Source organism: Gastrolobium bilobum, unplaced genomic scaffold (assembly GCF_033153095.1).
Source record: "Gastrolobium bilobum isolate Gb01-03AN ecotype WA unplaced genomic scaffold, APGP_CSIRO_Gbil_v1 utg89845, whole genome shotgun sequence".
In the NCBI taxonomy this organism is placed as follows: domain Eukaryota; kingdom Viridiplantae; phylum Streptophyta; class Magnoliopsida; order Fabales; family Fabaceae; genus Gastrolobium; species Gastrolobium bilobum.
This window is the reverse complement of record NW_026898140.1, coordinates 18948-42084: the sequence shown is the minus strand read 5'-3', so window position 1 is coordinate 42084 and position 23137 is coordinate 18948. Positions and strand designations below refer to the sequence as shown.

Below are 23137 nucleotides of genomic sequence, written 5' to 3'. Positions count from 1 at the left end.
AGGTTGATCGAGGCAAGAAGCGTGAGTAGACTGTACCTGATAGCTGGACATGTTGAGTTGCATGCCATTTAGCATTGCTATATGTATATTTTGATGTCATATGATGTATTTTGGAGGACTTAGTGCATGATCATTGTAGTAGTAATGGGTATCTGATACATGGTTACTTGCTTTGATCATGTTCATTTTGTAGCTAAGTCCTTTGGCATGTATATGAGATTTGTAATTAAGACATGATGTAATATTGTAAGTAATGAAGATATTTGTGTATGATGATTACTGTAAGTTAAATGCATGAATGTATTTTTATGTATTGGATATGTTGAGCTGGAAAGTCAATTAGGTACCTTGTGCTAAGTTGGGAAACGTTGAGAAAACAAAGGTTATGCTGCCCAATTTCCGTTAAATCAATGATGAGAGGATGAGAGTTAAGCAATGATATAGGGATATCACAAGCTTGTTAAATAGGTTGTAAAATGTGTAGGATTGATTCCCCAAGAAAGATGCATGAAAAATATGAGTATAGGAAATTGCCCAGAAGAGGGGGCTTAAGCCTGCAAATGGAGGCTTAAGCCTGCTCAGGGGGCTTAAGCGCCCATGAGGGGGCTTAAGCGCCCTGATGCACCTGTGAAGACCAAAAGCTTTCTGCCGCCTGGGGCTTTAGCGCCCAAAATGGGGGCTTAAGCGCCCTGGAGCGCGCTTAAGCGCCCTTGGTGGCCAAAAAATGTGAATTCCCTCTGTCTGTGGGCGCTTAAGCGCCCTGGAGCGCGCTTAAGCGCCCTCCCCGCGTAGTTTTTCAGAATACACCTGAGTTAGTAAAATTGTCATAACTTGAGCTACAGAGCTCCAAATGAGGAGCGGTTTGAAACCACGCGTAGCTAACGAAGAAATCTACAATATAGTAGAAGTTGGGAAATAAATAAGAAGTAAATTAATGGTTTAAAAATGGAATAAGAACATGATGTTAAGCTTGGTTTATCTGATTCCGCAAAGTAATATGGTTATGATCACGCAATTGGGCATTATAAATTTGGCATGTTTTAAAATGAAAAATTTAACCGGATTTTAATTGAACCCATGTGATTGTAACTGCGCTTAATATCATAATGCGATGTTAACAAACCGGTTCTAGAACGGGGCGTTACATTCATAACTAAATTGAACTAATAAACCAATTCAATTCTAAGAACCAAATTGGTTTTTTTCAATTCAATTCGGTTTGGAAAAGAAATCTAACAGAAATGAACCATCCACCATTCCTACTTATTTAACGAAACTCCTGTAGTTAAGAGAAAGCATTTATTGAATGTGACTGGTTCTCTCTTCTTTATCAAGCCAACGTGCCCAAAATAATTTTGGTCATATATATTTTTCAGTACTAACTTTTGGCCATGGATTAATCATGCCTTTCACCACATTAATCGTTCACCTTCACTAGTTCTACAAAATAACCAACAATGGGACCAAATTATTAGACCCTCGATCCTCTTTTTCTTGGCTTCAAACCTGCTTCTATTATATATATATATATATATATATATATATATATATATATATATATATATATATATTGAAATTTAAATTATCATATACCTCAAAAATTGAAATTCAACATTTAACTTTCAAATAAAGTTATCTAGATAAAAAGTTCTGGAATGTTCCAACTTATCTAGTAAAATTATCCAATAAAGAGTGATTTTGAATTTTAACTTTTATATGATTTAGGTTTTTCATGAGATTTTTTCGTAGCATACATAAAGCCAAAGAGTCCATTTCCACGTTGGGATTTGAAGCAGCAGTCAACATTGCATACTGTGTGTGCTGTGTGAAACAAAACTCTTTCTCCCTCTCTGCGCCGCAATCTCAAGCCATTCACTCTCTCTTTCTCTCTCTCTCTCAAGAAAGGCAACCTAACCGTTTCACGTGAACTTCTATACATCTGTAGTAGGTACATATGCTATTCAACAAGTGATATTTGAATAAAAAAAATATTTTTCACTTTTTTTCCGTACAAGCATGAATGAGAGTTATTTTTTATTTTTTATTGAATAAATACACTGATTGAATGGTACAGGAATAGTACCATAAATATTTGCCCGTTTCACCCACACACAGCTCCAAAGTTTGCTTTTTTTGTTTTTGGGTATCCATTTATCTTCATTTGCATGTCTTTCTTTACGTACCCTCTTTTCTCTTGCCATTCTTTTCAGTTTTCACCACCAAGAGTTGTATGCTTCTAAGCCTTTGAGCCATTACGTGTTGTCTAACAGTGAGGAATTTGAATAGTTTGTGTGAGGTTATAGGTTGACTTGTATTTAAAGAAGAGTTGTATTAATTTTTTTTATCAACAATTATTTTTTTATCTACTACTGCTATGAAGGGTTTTTGTTCTATCTAGGACAAGGCATTGTATTCTGATTAAATTTTTAGTTTTTGATTCATCCCTTTTGGCCTCAAATTTCAAAGCGATTCTAAAAGTTGGAATATAGTGTTATACACATTACACTCTCCATTAATTTTAGTTACATCTGATAGCTATTATCTCCAAATGCAAGTAGAGTAATCATTTTACCATCAAGCACATAAATCAATTGGTAAGAGGTTATTTCAACTTATTTAGATGTCTAGAGTTTGTGTTCCTGGAATATAGCTGTGTTAAAATTTGGTAGAAAAAGTTTTGTTGCTCATAGTTCAACCCAACTCAAATCGAACTAGTTGAGTTATTGGATAATATAAAAAAAAAAATAGAGTAATGGTTTTAAAAATTACATAAGCATAATTTCATCTTTTGTTATGCAAAATATTCTTCCTCTATATACATGGCGACATTCATTCATTATTATATTATTATTTTGGGTGTTATTAGAGTCAGGATACACTGTTTTTTTTTTTATATATGTATTTGGCTCCATGTTCTTCTGAATCACTCATCATATATAAAGACAGTGGAGAAGGCCAACATTCCTTTATTATTATATTATTACTTTTCAGTATTTTATTGGCATCAGGATATAATAGTTTTTTTTTTTTTTTTTATGTATTTGATACCCTTTGGCTTCTTATGCATTGTTCTGAGTCACTCATCATTTGTTATTTTGGTAGTGTGCATGTGCCTTGTTAATAAGATATTCTGAAACTGATTTTTACTTTTTATTTTATTTTTCTCATTGTTCATTGCAGATAGCAGTTCTTTGATGCAATGGGTCTGTTTACAAGCTCCACCTCATTGTGTTTTGGGAATCAACATTGCTTGCAATTGGTCAAAAATCTTATGAGCAATGTGACAGAGACAGCTTCTATCACATTAGGTGTAATCAGTGTCATTGTTTGGGTTTTTGCTGAGATTCCTCAAATAATCACAAACTACAGAGAAAAATCTGCTGAGGGTCTCTCTGTTGGTTTCTTGTTGACATGGATAATCGGGTAATTTAAGTATTTTTTGGAACTTTCTAAGGGCTGTTTCATTATTCTAATATGCTTCAATCCTAACTAATTAATCCATAATTATCCTTATTCATCTTTTTGCTTGTTCTAATGTTTTATTTGAACCTCTAACATATTTTGGTACTTGATGGAATGTGGAACCCCTTAAACTTTGAGTTGACTATAACACTGTGATTTGTGTACTGAGCCAAAATATGCTATGATTCTTCACATTTTCTTGGATGGATGTGTGTTAGACCATAGAAAACTTTAGGAGAAAAAACCATTGAAAAAGACCTCCCTTTCAATGATCTTTTTGAAAAATTTGATTTTTTGAAAGAGCAAAATGGCTTTGATTGATGTATGTAGGTAACCTGACCTTAATGCTTGGTTTTTGTATTTGTGTCTCATCTGTATCCCATGTCAGAGTTTGATGTTATCAAGTCTTCCTCATTCCATGGCTTCTTCTTTTTTTCTGATTTTGTTATATCTGCATTAAGGTCTTGCCATGTCCAATATTTTGATACTATTTTTTTTTCGCAGAGATCTATTCAACCTCTTTGGATGCTTGCTGCAACCTGCTACTGTGAGTGTTTCTGTTGTGTCTTAAATATTCTATGTAGCCTGTCTTTTAGATTCTGTAAAATTTGCTTCAACTTTCTCTTATTATTTACATTCTCATCACAGTACTGCTGAACAAAATCCAAGGAACAAAGCAAGTTTAGGAGACTAGGAGAGGACATTAGCTATATAACTCAATTCATACTTGAAACAATAAACATTTTATAACTAAAATATATCTTCTAGAAAAAATTAAGTTTATTAAAGGCTTCTTACATGATGCCTTTTTTGTTGGCCTTAGATTCTGAAGTGAAGAAATTACTTGAAAAAGCCTGAAAATTCTGGTTTCACCTTGACACCCCTTAAAATTCCACAATTTCTAAAAATATTCTAAACTTTATTATGTTGATAGTTTAAAAAAATTTCTAATGAGGAGTTACCGCATAGTATCTGCAGAAATGTCTCTTAGAATTCCGTTGTAATTCCTGAACTGAGGATTCTATTGTAAGACCTTTCAATCTTTAGCCTCATATTGACTCAACTAACCATGACACATTGTCTTATTTCAATTTCGCTATGCAAAAAATCTCCTGCAAAAGAAAACTTGAATAACCAAATTCATAAAATTGATGATAAATACTTGTTCTTGCTTTGAACCTTATTCTTGCTCAATTCATGATTAAGATTATTCTTCTTCTCAGCCTTTGCATTCTTTAGTTTCTACTCATTTAGCAAATCAATTTACTGACAAATACTTCATTTGCAGTGTCTAACGAAAATTTCCTCTTATTTTTGGAGATAATATTCAGTACTATAGTACAAAAAGAGATAGAGAGAAAAGAAAAAGAGAGAAGATTTAGGCTCCTTGTGTATATTTATATTAATAAAACAGGTGTTGTACTATTACAAGCACAGCCTAGTATTTACAAAACCATAGTAGTTAATTGCACCGCAATAGCGCCGCGAGCCACTCCGATGAGTATTGCGGTGCCTCGCCGCAAGAAACCGCGCCACGCGACACCGGAACGCAATAGCGGCCATTGCAATCGCATTTGTAGCCATATTGCTGTCATAAGGAAAAATGTCAATTTTGTCATAAATTTAAATGTATAACAGAAAAAATTTAGGTGGTGTTTGGTTGGGAGCTTTTTAGCGGATATCTGTCTTTCTCAAGTATGGCTTTTAGAAATACCATGTTTGTTTCAACGTTTTTCATCAAAAACCCATCTATCCAATTTGTCTGGATTTATGAGAAACATAGATATCCGCACTGTTTAGAAACCCAATTTGAAGGTGGGATTTTTCGGAAAACTGGTTATCTGACTTTTAATGCAATGTTGATTTCATAAAGTTACATAATTTTCCCAGTAAAGTTTTTCCCCACCAAACAACTTTTTTTTACATTTTTCTACCTATCTCACTTTATCTATCTTTCCAATCATTTCTCTATCTATCTCATTTCTCTACTATTCCAAAAAAAATTCCTAAACCAAACACCCCGTTAAGGATTTTTTAGTCTATTCGTGTCTCTCTATGTCACTTTTACTATCTCTGCCTTCAAAAAATATTTCTTTTTGTCATTATTTCTGTCATATATCTATTCTGCTATTTCTCCAACCGCAACTCGCTATAACGCTATAGCATTTTTTGGGGTTGGTTGCGACATGCCGCAATCCGCATTTGATAACTATGTACAAAACACACAAACACAATATTATTCTCTAATAACAACTAGTTTGCAAAATGAGATCATTTTCATTTGTTTTCTTAGATGCTTTTGTTGGTAATCTCTTGAGCATTCTTTTACCCTTTTCCTGAATGGCATTTATGTTAAACTCGTAGTCTATTAAAGATTAATGTTTGATAGGCCATAACACGTTGTGGTAGCTCGGTGACATTCCCCCTCAAGTTGGTGCATGGATATCAATCATGCCCGGCTTATTACATATAACATTCACTCTATTCCCTACCAAGGCTTAGTGAAGATATAAGCTAACTGATCTCCAATCTGGACATGTTTTAACAAAATCAGGCCTTGTTGAAGCTTAAATTAACCCAATATCAAATTAGAAAATACAGAATCTGTGATACTGAAATTAATAAGGGTATTATGCTAAGTGAATGATTTTATTTCTTGTTTATGCAGCTTCCAACTCAACTATATGTGGCAGTGGTAAGGGCTCTAGCTGAAGACTGAAGTGTTCTGAAACATAGTAAATCATTTTATCTGACTTTTCCTGCCTCAGATAGTTGACTGACCTTGTTCCTTTTTGTGTAAATGTGCAGTTTTATACCAGTATAACTGTTTTACTTTGTTCACAAGCCATTTACTATGGACACATATATCCTCGACTGAAATGCAATAGACAGCTCAAGGTTCAAATTCCTATACCTTCTGTTGCATGTCTAATTTTGGAAAATTGTTATATATTTGTCAAGAGGGCAAGCTTTGGAGTAGTGGTTAGGTTGCTCCTTTTCTCTTTGCAAAATGCAAGGTTAATGTTGTGTACAATCAACCCTTATCCCTATCCTTACAATATCGGAGAGCCTTTTCACATTGGGATCTGCTCTTTTATTGTTATATATTTGTTGATGATTATTACTATTTCAAGATTTGAAACATTGTGCTATTCTATGTCAATGTAAGTAAGAAGTAAATAGCAGATGTGATATAAGTTATTCTATGTTGATTAAGCTAACTTCCCAATGATAGGCTCCAGGCAATTTCTGTTTCCAGCAAAAAAGTATATACCGGATTCCTATAGAATTAGGAATCAAAATGAAATCTCAAGTTCAAAATAAAAGAATCTGCCAGCAATACAAATGAAATCACATAAAAGACTTCTTTTTTATCTAGTTAATGTTATATTAGAACAACATTATTAAAAGTGTTTTAATCTAATTGCATATAGTTTTGGAGGCATTTTTACTTTATCTCTTGGTACTATGCAATCATAGTAAGTGGTGGAGAAAGAGATACAGAATATACTTCTTTTGAATTATTTTCTAAAAGTTTGTAAGCAACTCCAGTCAAGTAGAGATACTTTTAGTACACTTTAATTGCCTAATATATTATTTCCATGCAGATTGAAACACCAACAAATGCTGGACAAAGCAAGAGTGGAATGGAAAAAGTCAATGATGCTGATCAGAGCAATGAGTTTGATGATTTCAATACACGCATTGGTTTGACTTCCCCAATTCCTCTTCCTGCCCTTACTCAAAACAATTCTACTGGAAGACAGTTATACTACCAGTAATTAATCTTTCTCATTGAAGTATATGAAAAATGTTCTATTGTACTCTTGCTTCTTTATCAACCACAATATCTTAGTTATGTTAGGCACAAAAAACTTATGATTTTTTAAGAGATATAATTGAAAATTTTTTATTGGCCTCATCAAAGAAATGTAATTTTAAAATGCAAATGTCTTTAAACTTTATGGATGACTAAGGAATTAAGGTGGCCAGTGAATTGTGCAGGCAGTCCAAGTAAGGATAAGTTAATCTTGTTTTATCTAAAACTGGCAATGACCCTTTCCAACATTAAGAGATAAGATTCTGAAAGCAAAATACAAATAATCTATGGTGTATGCAAAACAATAAAATACTACTTACTAGGAAACTGAAGTTGGGTGTTTACCCTACTTAATTATGTGGTTCAATATCCTTCAGTTAGGATCTTGGTTGTGCACATTTGTTAGCTTTCCTTTTATATTTCCATGAGATTTATCTTCCTTCTCTTGGTCTTGCTCATTATGTATAATTTCTTATGAAGTAGTTTAAGGGCAATAAGCATAATAATGCTCCCAAAAGTTCTAGTGGGTTTGTTTCTAAAAGCATAAAAAGTTCTTATAACTCTTTTGTTTCGAATTCATTAGGTCAGCAAGATATCTATCAAAGAGTCATACTCCCCCAGCAAAATCTTTCTTAGCCCAAAGAATGACACCTACTTCTCATATTTTAAACCCTATGGAAGAGCCCTTGCTTGGTTCAGCTAACATCGCACAATCTGCACCAGCTTTAAAGATCAAGACTACTCTATGTTTGGTAAACTTTTGAACTACTTATATATAACTATGACAATGCCAGCATCTAATCACATCTTGTCTTGTTCAGGTGTCAACATTAACTTTTCTTGTTGCCTTCAATCTGCTTCAGTCACCACATACAAGAATTGGTTCCATGGTCTCAAAACCAAAACAAGAATATGTGATTTATGTTGGACGAAAGCTTTTGCAGGTAATGCAAGTCACATGTTGGTTACACTTTTTAAAGAAAGAACACCCCTTAATGGATATCCACCTGATATTGTAATTTAGCCAATGCATCCTATAGGAATAGGAATAACATGATTAGCTGAAAATTATGGGTGAGAAAGGCAATAATTTTGTGGATTACTAAACATTCAAATTTGACAAACATGGAAGTTATGTTGATTTTTAATATTTTCAAAGAAAGAAATGAAATATTCAGTTCCCTTTCTGTCATTAATTCTTGCAGCATTTGCAGGTTAGTGGGGCTGAGTTGCAAGAACATGGTGTGGCAGAACACAGTGGCTTTGGGACTTTACTTGGTTGGCCAATGGCAGTTATATATATGGGTGGAAGACTTCCTCAAATTTGTTTAAATGTGAGTTATATTTTCCTGTTGTTTAGGTCAAAAATTGTTCTGATAAAATTCTATTGCATTGGATAAGAACTTTTTTTATTACTGGTATTCATTTGTACTCATCCATCAAATCACTTGCATAGCATGCTTTGAAAGACTTGGAGAAGTATTCTATAGAAAAAAATAAAATAAACAGCATGATCTTCAGTCTGCATACCATATATATTAGAAAATGATAACATACACAACAAATATTTATTTTTGCTATTTTCCAAGGGAACTGTATGTAGTATTTTTTGGAAATATCAGAATCATCTAATAAGCTTCCTTTTCTTGTAGATTATACACTTTTGAGTTGGACTTATTTGTCTTGTTCTCCTTATAGTTCATATTCACTTAATAATACTTTTCATCAATTTTGCAGATCAGAAGGGGTAACTTTGAGGTTAGGACTCCAACCATTATTGCTATGATTATTTGTGTTTATTCTTATTGATTACTTTTGTCCAATTCCAGTTGTATGAAGTAGTCCTAATTAGTTCAAAGGGCAGAGTTTAAATCTCTTTTATGATATGTAGGGCCTCAATCCTTTGATGTTTCTCTTTGCTATAGTTGGGAATTCTACTTATGTAGCAAGGTACGCCACCAGTTTATATTATCTTCTTTATTTCAAGTCTCAGTACCATTGTGACTTTTTACAGCTGAAAAAATAGAGTGTGAAATTATCACAATTTTTCAAAGAACATGTACTTTCTTTTTTATGTAGCATACTTGTGAGAAGCTTGGATTGGTCAAAAATAAGCCCAAATCTACCGTGGCTTGTAGAATCAGGAGGATGTGCCCTTCTTGATTCTTTCGTATCCTTTTCTATAATTTATCTTCTAACAATTTGTTCATGCTACACAGAAGCGGATTCTGTATCACATAATCTATATATATATATATACACACACGCTGCACGCACACGCATTTGTATAATCTTAGCTCTATTAGATGGGCACATATATTTTCTTTTTTTGGATTTTTCCATTAGTTCATTGGTTCTTCAACTAGTTCGGTTCGGTTCAAGTCAGGCAAGACCACAAAGGCGACAAAACTCTCCCTATTAAGTTTTTAACATATTACCCAAGACTTGAACTCGAGATTACAAATTAAACTGGAATAACCTCTTACCAGTTGACCCACATATTTGGTGTTGGCACATATATTTTTCTATTTTTTTTTTTTTATTAATTAGAATCTTGGTGATATTGATAGTAAGGAAACAAAGTCGCCTTGGAGCAACAATAAGGTTGCTCCATGCAAACATACAAAGATAAGGATGCATATATAAGTCGACCCTCACCTTTACTCTCGTAAGGCGTGAAATCTTATGCATGGTTCGACGCTAAAAAAGCAATCTAACTCAATATGCAATATTTAAGGGCAATTTTGACTGGATAAAAGTGAAAATACATATTATGCTTTGAAATTTGGAAATGTCAAACAAAAGGGAAAAAAGGAAGACATAATGTTTATGAGATTCCCATAGAGCTATTGTAGAAAGTGAGCTAACAGAACTATGTCTACCTTAATATCAGTTTTAGATTTTGATGCAATATATATATTTCCGCTATTGGAACTCCCAATGTCTAGAGAGTAAGAAGTACAAACATCAAGCTATTGCTTAGATGAGGAAGAAACAAGGTTTCTCAGGTATATCTCTCTCTCTCTCTCTCTCTAGTTAATTAGTTTTCTAAGAACATATATACCTTCAGCTTTGTATGCTTGGTGTGTTTATGTGGATGTCTTAAGGCCCTTTCTTTAGGAGGACGAGTTAATTAAAGGAAACTAATTAAATACGAGTTAAAGAGCAACCTGACTTAGTATAAAGGATTCTTTTGCAGGTAACGAAATGAATGTTCAACTGTTCCAAGCAAAAAAAGGTGGGAGAAAATTGAGTGGTACTGAAGAAAACAACTGTTTTGAGAGTGAAAAGGGGTGCTTGTGGATTATACAAGGTCAAGAATGAATTTGAATTTTTGTACTCAAGGAAAGGCAATTGGTCCTGTTTATCTGATCAAGGACCAGCAATTTTGTATTAGTTTGATGATTCCATTTTGAATTTCTCTTCAATTTTCTATGTCTGGCTTGAGAATTTCCGCAAGACTTTTAACTGAATCAGTTCATTGTTACTTGTTTAGGCCATTTATGATGATATCCATTGGTTTTGACTTATCATGCTTGATTTGTTTATTATTACGAAGGAAATGAAAAAAAAAAAAAAAAATATTTACATGCTCTAATGAATTTCAAGCTCCCAAAATCAAGAGATAACCAATGGAAATTATAGAAAACTAAATTCAAATCAGAAGTTTTTGCTCCTAATTTTAAACATTCTTTACTTGTTTTCCTGAATGAGCTTGAAATCACTAGTCAGTGTTCAGATCAAATTTTCACACCCTCTGTAATCATGATCATATTTTGCACAAGTGGTAATCATAGAGGATATCAAGAAACTTGACTTGCTCAAAAGAATAATTAGGATCATGTAATAAAAAAACGAAAAATATCAGAGGAAGGGTTAATTCTTGAAAATGAAAATACTAATGTATTTTTTTCTTGTTTGGGGTCTTCCATGGTCAATTGATAATGCATCCTTTAAACAACCATGATCTGATAACTTAACATCAATGCCAAATTATTATTCCAAGCTGTGTACACCAACTATTTTTTTCCTAACCAACCATTCAGAATGTCATATATATTCAAACAAAACACACCGGGATGTCAGGGATAGAGGCAAAGGAAATCACCAAATTAAAGATACAAGATGATGTCATTTCGCATAAATGAAAATTTCATATGAATTGTCATACCACGTACGTTATATATATATATATATATATATATATATATATGAGGCAGGATCCTTTGACACCGGTGTCAAATTTGAAGTTTGACACCGGTGTCAAATTTGAAGTTTGACACCTCATCTGAGAGCCGTTACATCAAAAAAAATCAACGACCCTGATTTGTAAGCATGTGACACCATTGATCTTTTTTGATCTAACGGCTCTCGGATGCGGTGTCAAACTTCAAATTTGACACCGGTGTCAAAGGATCCTACCTATATATATATATATATATATATATATATATATATATATATATATATATATAGGGCAGGATCATTTTACACCAGTGTAAGTTACACTTTCATTCTTATCCGTTAATTCTATTTATATCTAACGGCTCAAATTTTTTAGTAATGTGAGCCATTGGATACAAGTGGATCAATGGTCAAGATTGAGTGTAAGACTTCTAATTCTTACACCGGTGTAAGAATATCCTGCCCCTATATATATATATATATATATAAAATTTGCAGCAACACTTATTTCCACCAGGATACGGGAATCGTATCCAGATGTGCTTTTTTATTATTATTATTCCAGTATATATATATATATATATATATATATATATATATATATATATATATATGTGTGTGTGTGTGTGTGAGGTAGGATCCTTTGAAACTAGTATCAAATTTAAAATTTGACACCTCATCTGAGAGCCGTTAGATAAAAAAAAAAATCAATAGTGTCGCATGCTTACAAATCAGAGTCGTTGACCTTTTTTTATCTAATGGCTCTCAGATGAGGTGTCAAATTTTAAATTTGACACTGTTGTCAAAGGATCATACCTCTATTTATATATATATATATATATATATATATATATATATATATATATATATATATATATAATGTTTTTCCGATTAAAGGTTTCCCAATTTCAAAACGATATTATAATGTTTTTCCGATTAAAGGTTTCCCAATTTCAAAACGATATTATTTTGGACTCACTAGAGATAAATTATTTTCAGTGATATATATATATATATATATATATATATATATATATATATATATATGAGATAAGATCAATTTACACTAGTGTAAAAATAATAAACCTTACCATCAATCTTAACTGTTGCTTTATGTAGGTGTAAGAATAATAAGCTTTAAATGGCACCACAAAAACATGGCTTTAAAACAAGGACTCTTCAAAATTCTACGAAGTTATATTTACACTACCAGCATCATACGGTCCTGGATAAGAAAGACTCAATTATCCCCATGTAACAGGAAAACCAAAAAGAAAGAAGAAACAAATAGACAAGTGAAATAATAAAATGAGAAAACAAAACATGGCCAGTGTAAAAGGCATAGCGTCCCTTTTAGCAAATGAATAAAAATTTATTGAATTTCATCAACCAAACTAAAATTCTATGAAGTAAAAGTCAGTGATGACAAGTAAGTTAAAGAATTACAAAGTAAAAAGAAGAGAAATATTACTCTCCTTTTACATAAGATAACTTCTCTCCTACTCTTTCACTTCGATTTTCGCATCTCATCTTTTCTTTTTCTTTTTTCTTGTAATGGTGGGACCCATCTATTTTCTCTCTATAATATAAGATGACTATTTTATGTAAAAGGAGAATAATAAAAAAGAATGTCTTCTATTATCTGATGATAAAAAGAATATACGTAAACAAAATCTTTCTCCAAGGCAAAATCAAATACCACCAAAAAAAAAGAGCCATACATGAATATGTGTAGAGGAAGGCAATAAAGTAGCGCATGCTAGCCAGAAAGTTAACAATGACCCACCATGCCACAACCTCCAAATCAATTCACCTTTTACAGAACTAATTGTGATTCAGTATTATGATCCAATAGTAAGGTATGAGATTTGAAGTCTCACATTAAAATTATAAGATTTGGATGTAGGATTTATACAAACTTTGAGCTCTTTTACTTTATAAGTTAGTTTTTGGGGTAAGGTTATCTCAAGATTTGTATCAATTGGTATAAAAGCTTCCACTATTCTCCCAATTATGATTGAGCGCTGAAGTTATGGAAAGTGGTGAAATATTACGATCAAATTATAAGATTCGGGCTCGGATTACAATATTGGTAATCTCAATATATATATATATATTTTGTAATGAAAGAGTACTTACTCGAGTATTATTGAAGATATACTCCCGTAAAGATAATCTTTGTGATATGATAAATCGAGTTCAAACACACCTTCCTAATTAATGTCAAATGAAATGGACCCTCACACATTCACATTGCTCTGTCTTATTTTCTATTAGATGGGACTTTTGCTTCCCTTCCTAATCTCTTGAAATCAGTACCACCAAACTTATGAGGCGGCCACATGAAGATAAAACTCTCACTTGGAAAATAAGAAAAGGTGAGGAATGGTCACTTCACTAGTTTGAAAACAATCAAAAGTGATTCAAAGCACTGTTTAGGTATTTGAAATAGTAACATTATGTTTGGTACACACCAGCAGTGATTTCATTCTTTGTTAACATACCATCAGTCATTTTTATCTACTTCAACTTTTGCTCTCTCTCTCTCTCTCTTTTCACAAATAAAACATAAGTTTACTACTCTTTTTCAATAGTTTTGGTTGTATTTTGTTGCTTATTCATTGATTTTTTAGATTTTTTTCTTTTTCAAACTTTCTTTTCTATTAGTACTGCTTTCTGAATATTGGTGACAGGTTAGTACATAGTCCTAACACTCACACAAACACACAAATATAAATGAGCATAGAATGAATTTCAGAGGTAGTAGCTCCAAAGTCACAAACCCATAAAGATAGAAATTATGCGTCTTTCTCTTCTTATCTCATCACATCTTGATCATGATTCAATCTCTGAAGTTAGCATTTTCCATGCACACAAGGAAACAACCAACAACAACAACAACATTCAAAAAGTGGCCATTAACAACAACACTAGAGTTTATCCTCTAGTTAACATGGGAAACAAATACAAACACAATGATCAAGAGCAAGGTGATCATGCCACAAAGACCAAAAGATCACACTCCTATTCTGCTTCATCATATGTTGGTGCCTACACCAACATCAAAAACTTCAAAGCTCATTCATTCCATGTTCCAACTCCAACACTTTCTTCTTCTTCTTCTTCTTATGCTCGTAGTAATAGTGATCTTAGCAAGAAAATCAAAGCTTCATTGTCAAAACCCATTTGGCTTTTACAAAGAAGATGTCCTTGCTCTGGTGAAAACTCTGTGCAAGTTAAACAAAACACACCAAAACCAAAAACTCCAACAACATCAAAACCAAAACCAACACCTCAAAGCCTCTCACAGAACCAAATTTCCAAGTTGAAAAAGGATCATATGGTGACACTAAACACTCAAAGATTTCAACATGCCATGAACCATGTTCGAAGACCCTTCAATGAAGCCTTCACTTTTCCTCTGTTATTAGCAAAACCGAAGGATCTTCTGAACGTTGTGCACGAAGGAGAAGATCAACCACGTGATTCCTTGCAAGTTTTCCTACCACAAAGCAACGCCAAGTCACGTGACATGGACGACGACGCAGCTAGTGATACAAGTTCTGATCTTTTCGAAATAGAGAACTTCTCCGGAGGCAGTGTGCGATGGCGGAGACAAAGTGATGCTGAGGAAACCGCCGCCACTTCTTTAACTGAGTTTTATTCTATTGAATTTTAGAAGCATTTAATATTTCTCATGTTATTCTCTGCGAGATAATTTTATTTTCTATTTATAAATAAAATTACGTGTGAGATCTTCTTTTTATTTTTTCTTCTTTTCACATAGATCTCATATTCTTTTACGAGCGTAAGAGATAATATAAGAAAAATATTAAACTAATACTAGAAAAATATTAAACTCACTTTAAATTAGTTGTTACATAAAAAGTAACTAAACAAGGTATTCAAATAAAAAGAAATAAGGATTAATATTTCTTATGTTCTAATAGATAATTTTAGGAATTCAAAAAAAAAAAAAAGATAATTTTATCTTTTATACACTCAGATAAAATTGTATGAGACCCATATTTTTTTTTTCTATCTTTATAGATCCAGGTGAGTTTTACACACTTTTTTGTATATGTAAGAAATAAAATTATCTCCTGCAATATGAGAAATATTACTCCCAAAGAAATAGTACTTTTCCTCTGCATCTTATAATTTATATTTTTGTATTTTCGAGTTTTTGTGTTAATATATTTGAAATATCATCAGAATTTAATAAATGCCAGACTTCCACTATGTCTTGTTTGTTGTTAAAAATGCTAAAATGAAAATTATTTTCTCTACTTTTCTCCCGTCGAAATTGGAATTACCCACCTATTAGTATTATTCGGGGGTATGTTATGATGATTTTATGTGTATATTTTTTGTTTAATGTTACATTGTATTATGTGCATTCAGAGGTGGAGCGAGGGAGGGATTAGGAAGTGTAATCATCCTCCTTCAAATTTATGGAACCTATGTCTTAGATCACAATTAGACTTAAAAAAAAAAAGGTAGTGTAACATAAGTTCGTCGTTCTTTATTTTTATTATTTTTCATGTTGAAGAAAACATGAAGAATTCTTCAAATTTGACTAAGTTAGAATGAATTTTGTTTTTCTAGCCTCTCACAAAACTTTTTGTCTCCACCATTATATATACACGGATATATATATATATATATATATATATATATATATATATATATATATATATAGAGAGGTAGGATCCTTTGACACCAGTGTCAAATTTAAAATTTGACACCTCATCTGAGTGTCATTAGATCAAAAAAGATCAACGGCTCTAATTTGTAAGCATGTGACACCATTGATCTTTTTTGATCTAACGACTTTCAGATTATGTGTCAAATTTTAAATTTGACACCGGTGTTAAAGGATCCTGCCTCATTTATATATATATATATATATATATATATATATATATATATATATATATATATATAGAGAGAGAGAGAGAGAGTTACGATACTTAGACATCGGTATCAAACTTTAAATTTTGACATCAAATCCTAATCGTTGATTTTCCCCAATCAAAGATTATTATTTATTAGAAATTAATAATTAGTTAGTAAATTTAATTGGCGAAAATTATAACCGTTGATTGGCGAAAATCAATAGATAGAATTTGATATCAAATTTCAAAATTTGACACTAGAGTAAAAAAAAAATCATTCCCCATGACTATAAATGTTGTCCAGAAAACGTCTGTTGAACAAACTACTGGATCTGGAGAATCTGGATCTAACAGACCTCCTTTTGATGTCCTACAGCAGAATCAAGAGCTGAATACAAACAATCTGAAGTCTTATGGTGCTCAGAGTAGTGTTGGAAGAGGCAGAGGAAGATCATATGGTCGAAACAATAGAGGAGGAAGAGCTCGTGGTCTCAACAACGTCCAATGCCAACTCTGTTATAAGTTTGGACATGGAGTTCAAACTTGTTGGCATAGATTTGATGAGAATTTTGTGCATGAACTTCCTCAACCTGAAACTCCTCAATACTTCACACCTGTCCAACCTTCCTTTCAAAGATCATATCAGTACATCAAATCTCCAGCAAATGCTATGGGACCACAAGCCCTGCTCACCACAAACCAACCTCACAATGCTGCTCAACAGCACTGCAATGTTGCTTTACAGACTCCAGGACAAGGAATTCTTCCCACTCCATCAAACGTTCAAGCCATTGAGTGGTATCCAGATTCAGGAGCCTTTCATCATGTCACTGCCAATCCCCAAAATCTATTGCAGAGCACACAATTGTATGGTGCTGATCAGGTTTACATAGGGAATGGACAAGGTCTGCAAGTGAAAGCCACTGGTTATTCTTCCTTTGCCTCTCCACTTCATACACACACACGTTTACATCTTCACAACTTACTTCTTATTCCCTCCATCACTAAAAATTTAATCAGTGTGAGTCAATTTGCCAGAGATAATGGTGTATATTCTGAATTTCATCCTCCCACTTGTTGTGTAAAATCACAGGGATCTCATGAAGTGATATTAGAGGGCACCTTGGGCTCAGATGGTCTATATAGTTTTCATGGAGTCAACCTTACTCACCACTCAAGTCAGCAATGTGTTCCTAATTATGTTTCTTGTAACTCAGTTTCTCTGAGTACTACTTCTAGTAATACTTGTTCTGATGTAACCACGAAATGTAGTACAAATTCTGTTTCTAGTCCTGAGAAAGTTGTAGGATCCAAATACATGTACTCTCTTTGGCATTATCGCTTACGACATCCTCATACTGAGGCTCTTGCTTCTATTCTAAAGTCTTGTAATATTCCTATTCCTAATAAAATTGATATTGAGTTCTGTTCAGTTTGTTGCCTGGGTAAAATTCACAGATTACATTCACCTCCTTCAACCAAAATTTATGAAAATACTTTTGACTTGGTGTTTAGTGACCTATGGGGTCCTGCCCCTGTTAAATCCACCATGGGATTTACCTATTATATATCCTTTGTAGATGCTTATTCTCGATACACATGGATTTATCCTTTAAAACAGAAGTCAGAAGCTTTAACAATTTTCACTCAATTTCAAGCTCTGGTTTCAAATCAGTTTCAGTCCTCTATTAAAGCCCTTCAAACTGACTGGGGAGGAGAGTTTCGTCCCTTTTATCAACACCTAAAACAACTTGGTATAGCTCATAGAATAGCTTGTCCTCACACCCATCACCAAAATGGAGTGGTTGAATAAAAACATAGGCACATTGTAGAGACAGGTCTCACATTACTGGCACATGCATCTTTACCCATAAAATTTTGGGATCATGCCTTTATTGCTGCAGTTTATCTTATCAACTGCCTCCCTACTGTTGCATTAAAGTTTGAGGTTCCTTCTACCAAACTTCACAAAACAGTACCACACTATAATTCCTTCAAGGTCATGCTTCCCTTTTCTAAGACCCTATAACAGTCACAAATTGGATTTTAGAAGCAGAGAATGCATCTTTTTGGGTTATTCACCTAATCACATAGAATACAAATGCCTTAATTCTTCTGGGAGACTTTTTATTTCAAAAGATGTCCTTTTCAATGAGTCTAAATTTCCAAATCCCTCCTAGTTTAATTTGAGTCCCACTACCACTCCAAACACTACTTACCCACCAGTTTCAAATTTAATCCCTTTAGTGTCACCAACATCTCCTATTCCTTGTCCTGCACTTTCTCAATTGCCAAGCTCAGCTAATGCCTCATCTAGTTCAGCAACAATCTCCTCAGCCTCTAGTAGTGACTCACCTATACCACAACATAACTCTCCTCTTCCAGTATCCAATTCATCCTCTTCCAGTGCTACTGCACCTTCAAGTCCCTCCACCAGTTCGTCTATACAGCAACATGATTCCCCTTCATCTGTGTCAAGTTCAAGTTCCTCCTTTGTCTCTCCCAACAATATTTCTCTTAGTCCTACATCCTCATCTTCTTTTCCCTCTGATTCTGGTTCTGAATATATCCCTTCTGGTCCTTTTCATTCTTCTCCAACCCATTCTATCACTACCCGCTCCAAAACTTCTCATTTACCTCAAATACTGCACATTTCGCTTGAACCCACCACCATTAAACAGGCATTAACCAGTCCTGCTTGGTTCTCTGCTATGCAATCTGAGTTCAACGCCCTCCAAGTTAATGGCACTTGGACCTTAGTTCCCCTTCCTCCATATAGAAAAGCAATTGGGTGTAAGTGAGTTTTTCGGGTAAAGGAGAATCCAGATGACTCCATTAATAGATACAAGGCCAGATTGGTGGCCAAGGCTTTCATCAACAAGCTGGCTTTGATTACACTAAAACATTCTCACCAGTCGTGAAACCCGTCACTATTCGTACAATCCTCACAATTGCTCTTTCCTTTGGCTGGAAACTCAAACAGCTAGATGTTAATAATGCCTTCCTCAATGGAACTCTTGAGGAAGAGGTATACATGAAGCAACCTCCTGGTTTTGAGGTATCTAACAATTCTCTTGTTTGCAGGCTTCACAAGGCACTTTATGGTTTAAAACAGGCCCCAAGGGCCTGGTTTGACAAGCTTAAAAGCTCATTGCTGCAGTTTGGGTTCACAGCTAGCAGATGTGATCCGTCTCTGTTCATATACTGAATACCTGCTCATTGTGTGTTTCTTTTGGTCTACATAGATGATATAATCATCACTAGTAGTGATTCAACTATCATTCAGTCCCTAGTACAGCAGCTGTATACAGTATTTGCTCTCAAAGATCTTGGAGATCTGGATTTTTTCCTTGGCATTCAAGTGCAGAAAACTTCTTCTGGAGCTCTCATCTTGTCTCAATCAAAGTACATCAGAGATTTACTGATTAGAGCTAACATGGCTGAAGCTAAAGGAATATCTACCCCTCTTCCATCTGGTTGCAAACTTCCAAAATATGGATCTCATTATTATTCAGATCATTCATTCTATCGTTCCATAGTTGGAGCTTTGCAGTATGCAACCTTTACTCGTCCAGAAATCAGCTATGCTGTGAATAAAGCATGTCAATTCATGGCTGAACCTCTTGATGAACATTGGAGTGCTGTTAAGTGCATTTTAAGGTATCTTAGAGGGACTCTTCATCATGGAATGCTTCTTCAACCATGCCATCCTAGTCACATCTTCTCTGCCACAGCATTCTGTGATGCTGATTGGGCTGAAGATCCAGATGATCGCAGATCTACTTCCGGAGCTTGTGTATTTTTTGGCTCTAACTTGGTTTCTTGGTGGTCCAAGAAACAAACTCTGATTGCTCGTTCTAGCACTGAGGCAGAATATCGTAGCTTGGCTCTGGCTACTGCTGAGGTTCTTTGGCTTAAATCCTTGCTTCAGGAACTACATGTTCAATTTACTACTCCCCTCATTTTCTGTGACAACTTGAGTACAGTTTCTCTATCACACAATCCCGTCCTTTATGATAGAACCAAGCACATGGAATTAGACATCTTCTTTGTCAGAGAGCGTGTTCTGGCTTATGAAATCTGTGTTTGTCATGTCCCTGCCATGGATCAGATAGCTGACACTCTCACAAGGAGCCTCTCTGCCTCTCGTTTTGCTGCTTTGAGGGACAAACTCACGGTGGTTGACTCACAGCTTCTGTTTCATCCACTCTGCGTTTGAGGGGGCCTATTAGAGTATAAAAGTAACACTTGTTGTAGTAGGGGTATTTTAGTAAATAAACTTTTATTATTCAGTAAGGATAGTTTTGTAAATAGGCTATTGCCTTTCAGCTTACATGTACTTCCCTCTTAACCATATAAAGCAATATGTTGTACAGTAACTGATTCATTCAATACAATGACAAAAAGCACATTCAGTTTCTCTCTCTTCCTTTTCTCTGAACCTCTCTCTCCCTTTTTCATTTGTCTTCTTTGAAAGCACAACTACTAGAGGAGTAAGAAACGTAAGTTGATACAAATGGTTAGTTGTGAGTTTCATTATATATATATATATGGGAAAAATATTTCTCAAGCAGCTTGAGATAAGTTTATCTCCAGCCACCTCAAAACTACGTCATTTTATTTATTTATTTTCTTATATTAATTAATTCACCTTTGAATGGTTATGATTCCCTTTTTCTCTCTCTTCTTTTATCACCATTGATCCATCTTTGTACGGTTATGATTTAGTAGCCGGAGATAAAATTATCTCAAACAGCTTGAGAAATGATAAGCCATATATATATGTGTGTTTGTGTGTGTGTGTCAGAGAGAGAGAAATATTTCTCAAGTTGCTTGAGATATATTTATCTCCGATTAGCCCAAAACTATATCATTTTGTTTGTTTATTTCCTTATATTAATTTATTCAACTTTGAATGGTTATGATTCCCTTTTTCTCTCTCTTCCTTTATTATCCTTGATCCATCTTTGTACAATTATGATTTAGTGGCCGGAGATAAAGTTATCTCAAGCAGTTTGAGAAATGATAAGCCCTATATATATATATATATATATATATATATATATATATATATATAGGGGTGTTTATATTTATGCAAGTGTGAAGCAGTCAAATACGTACAATATATATACATGAAAATATTAAATGTGAGGAATCATAACCATATAAAAGATAAAAGCATTAAATGTGGGAAATCATAACCATACACTTGTCATTGTTATATGTAAAGCAGCTATTGAAATGATTTTAATATATGAGGTAGGATCCCTTGACACCAGTGTCAAATTTGAAGTTTGATATCTCATCTGATAGCCATTAGATAAAAAAAAAAAAATTAATTGTGTCACACGCTTACAAATCAGAGTCGTTGATCGTTTTTTATCTAACAACTATCAGATGAAGTGTCAAATTTCAAATTTAACACTCGTGTCAAAAAAATTTACCTCTTAATATATATATATATATATATATATATATATATATATATATATATATATGAAAAAGTATTTCTCATACCATTGGAAATAAAATAATTTCCATCAACCTCGAAACGATGTTATTTTGTAACATAACTTTAATATTACAAGAGTATATATTCATTTACTAAAAATAGGAAAAAGTGAAAATTAGGTAACAATAATCATAAAAAGGTTGATAAGAAGGAAATAGTCAATTATAATTATTTTTTTAAAAATTTAGTAAAAAAATATACTGAGTCTCACTCTTCAGTACTACAAGAGTAGTGAAGATATTTTCGTCATTTTGGGTTGCAAATTGGTAGAGTGAGAGATTTAATTAGTCTTAAGCCATTGCTTTTGCAACATAGGGATGTGGTTATTTTGTTTTTTTTAGTGGCACTCGTATTCAAACTCCTTAGATCAATTCCAATAGTTTATTTGGTGTTTTTGTCATACATCACGCATGCGCATGGGTGTTGTTGCTCACATGTCCAGTCAATTCTAACAGAAAGTACAAAAAATTATGCATACTCATCCTTCCCTTTGTTTGCTCATTTTGTGATTTTAGAATTCAATTATGGTGTGATCTTGTTTTTCTGTTATATGATGGACATCTAATAGCCTTTCTCATGATACATGATGCAGCAGTGAGCAGCAAGTATTTACATGTACTATTCCCTCTCTCTTTTTGTTTATGATGAATTTGAAGGTAATTAATAATATCCGGATATGTCTCCGTGGAATATCCGGATATTCTGAGAAATTTTGTGTAATGAATTGTTCAGCCGAATATCCGGACCTTTGATTGGTTAAGGTGAACCTCTGTAACAATTTATTTAAGTCAGAACCACTTAGATTGAAGGCTTATGACTTTTGAAAAAGCCTACGGTCGTTAAAGGATAAGAAAATATAGTCCTAATGCGATGAAATAAGAGACTATAAGTATTGATAATGTGAATGTTATGAAACTAGATCTTTGACGTTGTTGGACTGTGCCTTTGTGTGTGAACCTTTGGGCACTGAGTTGTGCGGGATTTCTACAACCACTTTAGATAACATTACCTACAGCTATCTCTTTTTAACTAAGTCTAACCAGTAAAACATAGTTATAACAATAAAGTTGTTCTTTTTCTCTCTCCTCAAACATTGTTGGCTGACGTGACGAAGAAAGAAAATGCAATTTTTATGTCTTACTAGTCAGACTTAGTTAAAAAGGGATAGTTGTAAACAACCTTATCTAAAGTGACTGTAGAAATTTTTAACCCATATATATATACACATACACACTGGCGGACCTGCTCAATTGCCAGTGT

General features: G+C 33.6%; 2 protein-coding genes across 2 annotated transcripts; both read left to right on the top strand.

Annotated features, from left to right (window-relative positions):
• Positions 1-3199: 3199 nt before the first annotated feature.
• Positions 3200-10265, top strand: LOC133313184 (uncharacterized). The gene is made up of 12 exons (XM_061514518.1): positions 3200-3423; positions 3967-4009; positions 6131-6157; positions 6271-6360; positions 7071-7240; positions 7866-8034; positions 8104-8226; positions 8497-8616; positions 9020-9040; positions 9174-9232; positions 9362-9452; positions 10182-10265. Exons 1-12 carry the CDS (start codon positions 3200-3202, stop codon positions 10263-10265), a joined length of 1221 nt encoding a protein of 406 aa, XP_061370502.1.
• Positions 10266-14237: 3972 nt separating this feature from the next.
• On the top strand, positions 14238-15146 carry LOC133313183 (protein PHYTOCHROME KINASE SUBSTRATE 4-like). Its single transcript, XM_061514517.1, has one exon. It carries the CDS (start codon positions 14268-14270, stop codon positions 15144-15146), a length of 879 nt encoding a protein of 292 aa, XP_061370501.1. The 5' UTR covers positions 14238-14267.
• The last annotated feature ends 7991 nt before the right edge of the window (positions 15147-23137 follow it).